The sequence below is a fragment of the Cucurbita moschata genome, unplaced genomic scaffold, assembly GCF_002738365.1.
Source record: "Cucurbita moschata cultivar Rifu unplaced genomic scaffold, Cmos_1.0 Cmo_Scf00008, whole genome shotgun sequence".
In the NCBI taxonomy this organism is placed as follows: domain Eukaryota; kingdom Viridiplantae; phylum Streptophyta; class Magnoliopsida; order Cucurbitales; family Cucurbitaceae; genus Cucurbita; species Cucurbita moschata.
In genome coordinates, this window is record NW_019268524.1 from 938,184 (window position 1) to 944,210 (window position 6,027).

At 39.2% G+C, this 6,027-nt stretch overlaps 1 protein-coding gene across 5 annotated transcripts; it reads left to right on the forward strand.

Moving 5' to 3' along the window:
• The first annotated feature begins 305 nt into the window (after nucleotides 1-305).
• On the forward strand, nucleotides 306-6,006 carry LOC111446150 (protein WEAK CHLOROPLAST MOVEMENT UNDER BLUE LIGHT 1-like). 5 transcript variants are annotated; one of them, XM_023084840.1, is made up of 4 exons: nucleotides 306-457; nucleotides 2,128-2,873; nucleotides 2,907-3,299; nucleotides 3,948-6,006. In XM_023084840.1, the coding sequence occupies exons 2-4, from the start codon at nucleotides 2,160-2,162 to the stop codon at nucleotides 5,820-5,822; spliced, it is 2,982 nt and encodes a 993-aa protein (XP_022940608.1). In that variant the 5' UTR covers nucleotides 306-457; nucleotides 2,128-2,159; the 3' UTR covers nucleotides 5,823-6,006. The 5 variants fall into 5 exon arrangements, with proteins under 5 accessions (XP_022940608.1, XP_022940609.1, XP_022940610.1 ...); XM_023084841.1 differs by having other exon boundaries at nucleotides 2,128-2,795; XM_023084842.1 differs by having other exon boundaries at nucleotides 2,128-2,717.
• The last annotated feature ends 21 nt before the right edge of the window (nucleotides 6,007-6,027 follow it).

Genomic DNA, 6,027 nt, shown 5'->3' on the forward strand with positions numbered 1-6,027 from the left:
TTAAAAAAAAAAAAAAAAAAAAAAAAAACAACTCAATTTTGTGTGTCAAACCCGGACGGATGTGTTGGATTCCTTTTAACAATTTTACATCAAATCAGTTCCAGGAATTGGAAGAAATAATAATAATATTTTAGAAAAAGAAAAGGAAAAAAAGGGAGAAGATGGATGGATGGGTGATGGTCTGTGGGAGGGGGGTGGGCTCCACGGACGCATACCGGCCCCCACTTTTTCTCATCCTAATTTTAGCTCTCAAAACTTCTCGCCTTGGATTTTCCTTTCCATAATCCTTTTCTTTTTTTTATTTTTATTTTTCTGTTTAATTATTTTACTTAGTTTCTTTTCTGTATTTCCTTTTCCCAATTTCTGATCATAATTTTTCATTTCCTCTCTCTTGACTCCTCTTCCATCTCTTCTTCTCTGCTTCTTCTTCTTCTTCTTCTTCGGCTGCGTTCTTACGGTATACTTCTCTTCTTCTCCTCTCTCTCTCTCTCTCTCTTTCTTCGTTTTCGTTTCGATTCTGTCAACTCGCAGCTTTAATCTGTTTCGTTTGTTTGGATACTCTGTCTCCGTTCTACCTTCTACCTATGTGCTGTTCTTTCTGTTGATTCTTTTATGTTTAGTATCTGATTTCTTCGATGCGCTGATATCTACCGCTGTGCAAGAGTTGTGTGATTTCGCATACTGAATTTCCTTATTCGGCATCATTCAATTGGTGTATGATGTTGAATTTTGCCTTTCGTTGCTGTTATTCAATTGGACGGTGAATTTTTTGGAGTTTCGTTATTTTGCTTTTCTATATGGAATCCGGCTGCTATAGGCGGGATGGAACGCGGAAGCGCGTAGTTGCTATATCTGTTTTCTCCTTATTGTAAAGCAGAAGAGGTTTTTCGGATACGTGGACTGGCCGTTTACGTTAATTATTTTCCAGTTTTGGTCGTTTTTATGTTTAAATTCCAACTGCTCTTAGTATTGAAACGTAAGGCTTACGAACTCTATGTAAAGGATCTTGAAACGCGCATCCTTTTGGTGTACCGGAAGTATTTATTGCGTCTTCGGGGAAATACATTGGTGTGGCAGAAATAATTAGACGGTTTAGATTGGTCTATTCAGACCGGTCAAACCTTTGATCTCATGGATCGAATAAAAGGCGCTTCAATTAAGCTCAAAATGGAGAGAATTTTGAAGAATTACCTTAAATATTTTAGTGTATGCGAAATCGTGTGCCTCTTGCATAGCAGTATATATAGGCACTAGTGAATATACCATATTTATAATGGCGACTGATTAACTACTGCTCAGATGGATCTTTTTGCTAGAATAGGAAATACTAGGATCATTGTTTTTGATTAAATGATATGTATGGAGTATATTAGTGACATTGAACCAAAAGAATTAGTGAACAAAAAATGACAATTGGTAATGAATTCTGATAGAACTGCTTTATGAATCTATTTTTTGTTGTCTTATAAGGCTTTGCTTTAACTTTATGTTGAATATTGATCAAAATGTGCAACCAGTTTTTTTTATGATATAACCTGACCGCTGGTAGTAGCTATATTTGTTCACATTGGCAAACGAAAAAGCTTTTTTCTTTTTTCAATATCTACCTGATATCAAGTGTTTTCTCTTTTACTGGAATGTTCACCTGCAACTGAACGTTTATTGCAAAATTCAATTTTAATTTCTTCTGTTTTTTCTTTTTGACATTTTATCTTAATGCCAATGTTTATTCAGAAGCATTTGAGGAAAGTTGAACTTCTGCATTCCCCATTGATTAATTGTTCAAACACAAGGAATTAATTATTCTAGTTTAAACTACCTCGGTGAGTAGACTGAAAAATGGTGCAAAATAAAATGTTAAAACAATGGTGTAGTTTTGAATCTGGACAAAAAAAATCTGAGAATGTTTATCACTTCAGTTTTTTACCTTTGATTTGGATGCATCGTGTTGATGTTAATGGTGTGTGAATCTGCTACTCCTTGTCCACTGATTTATTGTTGGCATGAATGCATTTTGCTTATGACTGTAGTTTCCTAAAGTTGCTGTTTTGTTAATTTTAAAATACAGGATTTGAAAGCTTACGGTTTTGGGTGCTTTGTGTTTGTATGGTTTCAGTTCATCTACAGGTATCCTCTGGCACTTTTCTTAACGCTGTTTGATGGACAATGTGAAATTAGCTGATCATATATCTTCTTCACAATCCTCGTTAATCTCCCAAGATGGTAGTCTTGTTCATGAAGAGGATCCAAACCACCTAGTTAACAATGGAATTACGAACCAGAGCCAAGTTCTCTCAAATGCTGTTGGTAATGAAAAATTGGAAGGTGATGTTGAATGCTCTTCAAGCCCAGTTGATGCAACACTGCGATCTAAAAGTCAACAGCCAATAGCTGAAAATTCTTTATCATCAACCATAGAAGATGCTCCTAGTGATGCGAATATGAATAAAGATGAACTTATTACATTAAGTAATTCAGGTATGAGTACTACAGTTCCAGATGATAGATTTGAGGAACACAATTCAAATACCTTGATGGAAGACCCCAGAACTCAATCAGTAGAAGATATGCCTGAGAAACTTCCTCAGGAACAACATTCAGTCCATAGTGACTCTGCTACAGTTAATGATGTCAATGAGGTCATTATGCCAGAGAAACTTCCTCAGGAACAATCTTCAATCCATAGTGACTCTGCTACTGTCAATGATGCCAATGAGGTCATTATGCCTGAGAAACCTCCTCAGGAACAATCTTCCGTCCATGGTGACTCTGCTACTGTCAATGATGCCAATGAGGTCATTATGCCTGAGAAACCTCCTCAGGAACAATCTTCCGTCCATGGTGACTCTGCTACTGCCAATGATGCCAATGAGGTCATTGTGCCTACTGTCAATGATGCCAATGAGGTCATTATGCCTGAGAAACCTCCTCAGGAACAATCTTCCGTCCATGGTGACTCTGCTACTGTCAATGATGCCAATGAGGTCATTATGCCTGAGGAACTTCCTCCGGAACAATCTTCAGTCTGTAGTGACTCTGCTACTGTTAATGATGTCATTATGCCTTCTGAGACAGTGGTTATAAAAAATGAGGATGTCGAACCTGCAGATGGGCTTGCAGAGGGCGTGAGAGTTTCAGGTGGAAAACCTGAATCTGTTGATTCTTCAAAAGATGTTAAGCAAAGTGATATTAACAGAGGCCTTATTGATACAACTGCACCATTTGAATCTGTTAAAGAAGCCGTTTCTAAGTTTGGTGGGATTGTTGATTGGAAAGCTCATCGAATCCAAACAGTTGAGGTATAACTTACTACAAGACTACTGTGATCCTTTCGCTTTTTAAATATTGTGGCACCATTTACATGCATTGGAGTGGGTTAGCCATTCTTAATATTGACTGAAAAGATACCGTAATTGTGTCTTTTGCTAGTGTCGTGAAAAGGGTATAAATTTCTTTGTCATGGTATTGAACGTGTAGGAGCAAAAGACAAGTGTTTCTCATTAGTTATTGCATATAGTATCTAATGCAGCTACTCAGTGCTGTTATAACAGCATATTTCGAAAATGCAACATGGTGTTAAGAATCAATGAAAGTATACCATGTAATTTAGGATTTTAGTTGTGAATACTCACAATGATGGTAATTTGGGGACAGTGAGTTGAAAGTGTGAAGTGTTTGTTTCTTTCATGATGCTCGTGACAGGTTGTGTCGCACCATTTCACAATTATATTCTAAATTCTTCTTTAATTCTTCAAAAATATTTTAAATAGAGGGACACTTTCTTCTGTGAAACGTGTTCAACTTGATTGTCCTTGATTGGGTTTATTTCTAACTATAACCAAATTCACTCAATCCCCATGGTGCACGTTTGTTCTTTTTCATGTCTCGGACTAAATTCAAATGATTTTTCTGATTTAGCTTATAGTTCTATCTTTCAAATGTTACAGAGACGCAAAGTTGTGGAGCAAGAACTTGAGAAATTAAACGAGGAGATTCCGGAGTACAGGAGACAGTCAGAGGCTGCTGAAGAGGGAAAAAAACAAGTTCTAAAGGAGCTAGATAGTACTAAGCGATTGATAGAAGAATTAAAGCTTAATCTAGAGAGGGCACAAACAGAAGAGCATCAAGCAAGGCAAGACTCCGAGCTTGCGAAACTCAGGGTTGAAGAGATGGAGCAAGGAATTGCTGAGGAGTCTAGTGTAGCTGCCAAGGCGCAGCTTGAGGTTGCTAAAGCCAGGCACGTAGATGCAGTTTCAGAGCTTAAAGCTGTCAGAGAGGAATTGGAAACACTTTATAGGGAGTTTGCTTCTTTGGTCGCAGATAAGAATGCAGCTTTGGCTAAAGCTGAAGATGCTGTGGCTGCCTCCAAGGAAGTTGAGAAGGCAGTGGAAGATCTAACTATTGAGCTTATGGCCACTAAGGAGTCGTTAGAGTCTGCACATGCTACTCATTTGGAGGCAGAGGAGCAAAGAATAGGTGCAGCCATGGCCAGAGAGCAAGATTCTCTTAACTGGGAGAAAGAATTGAAGCAGGCTGAAGCAGAACTTCAGAGTCTCAATCAGAAAATTATATCAGCGAAGAATCTGAAATCAAAACTGGATACTGCCTCGAATTTGCTAATAGATTTAAAAGCTGAATTAGCAGCTTATATGGAATCAAAACTGGAAGAGGAGCCTGATAATGATGGTAACACAAAAAGCGAGGCAGAGGATCCCGAAAAGAAAACACGTACAGATATACAAGCAGCAGTTGCTTCAGCAAAGCAGGAACTTAAGGAAGTGAAACTCAACATTGAGAAATCAACTTCTGAAATAAACTGCTTAAAGGTGGCCGCAACATCATTGAAAACAGAGCTTGAAAAGGAGAAATCTGATCTAGTCAACTTGAGGCAAAGAGAAGGAATGGCATCTATAGCAGTTGCATCTCTTGAAGCTGAAGTGGAAAGAACCAGGTCAGAAATAGCTTTAGTTCAAATGAGGGAGAAAGAGGCCAGGGAAACGATGGTGGAGTTGCCTAAACAATTACAGCAAGCAGCACAAGAAGCCGATCAGGCCAAATCACTGGCTCAGGAGGCTCAGGAGGAGCTGTGCAAAACAAAAGAGGAGGCAGAGCAAGCAAAGGCTGGAGCGAGTACCATGAAGAGTAGATTGCTTGCTGCTCAGAAAGAGATTGAGGCTGCAAAGGCTTCAGAAAGATTGGCGTTGGCCGCAATCAAGGCATTAGAAGAGAGCGAATCGGCCAGAGATACCAACAACGCGAACTCACCCGCAGGAGTTACACTGTCACTAGAGGAGTACTATGAGCTTAGCAAGTGTGCTCACGAGGCAGAGGAACAAGCCAACCTTAGAGTGGCAGACGCACTGTCACAGATTGAGCTAGCCAAGGAATCCGAGTCAAGAAGCTTGGATAAACTGGAAGCAGTAATCCAGGAAATGGCTACCAGAAAGGAAGCACTAAAAATTGCCATGGAGAAGGCTGAGAAGGCCAAGGAAGGGAAGTTGGGCGTTGAGCAGGAGTTGCGAAAATGGAGAGCCGAGCACGAACAACGAAGGAAGGCTGGTGACTCTGGCACTGGATTAATGAACCCCATTCGCAGTCCAAGGGCCAGTTTTGAGGGGAAGAACGATCCATCGAATTTAGTCGGCTCATCTGACGCCATGGTTACTGATGCCTCGAGCCCCAAGGCAGATATGCAAAGAAGCCTTACTTCAATGGATTCGTTCTCAGAATCCAAAACAGGGAAGAAAAAGAAGAAATCATTTTTCCCTCGAATTCTCATGTTTCTGGCCAGAAAGAAGGCACAGCCAAACAAGCCATCCTAAATCGTTTCAGGGTACAGTTATTCTATTTACACTGTTGATATTTTGACCTCTCCCTTGAAATTGGTTTTCCTCATGGAGATTATAATCGCCGAGTTTGAAGAATTACGAGATTGTACATGATGGTGGTTAATTTTTTTCTTTTATTGTATGATAAAATGGGTATTCGTGCGTCTATTTAAAAAAAAAAAAAAAAAAAAAAAAAAAA

Excerpts from the sequence above, each read along its gene's own strand:
- LOC111446150 (XM_023084839.1), top strand. The coding sequence starts at position 2,160 with ATGGACAATGTGAAATTAGCTGATCATATATCTTCTTCACAATCCTCG. Across the intron at positions 3,300-3,947 it reads ATCGAATCCAAACAGTTGAG|AGACGCAAAGTTGTGGAGCA; the intron begins GTATAACTTACT and ends CAAATGTTACAG.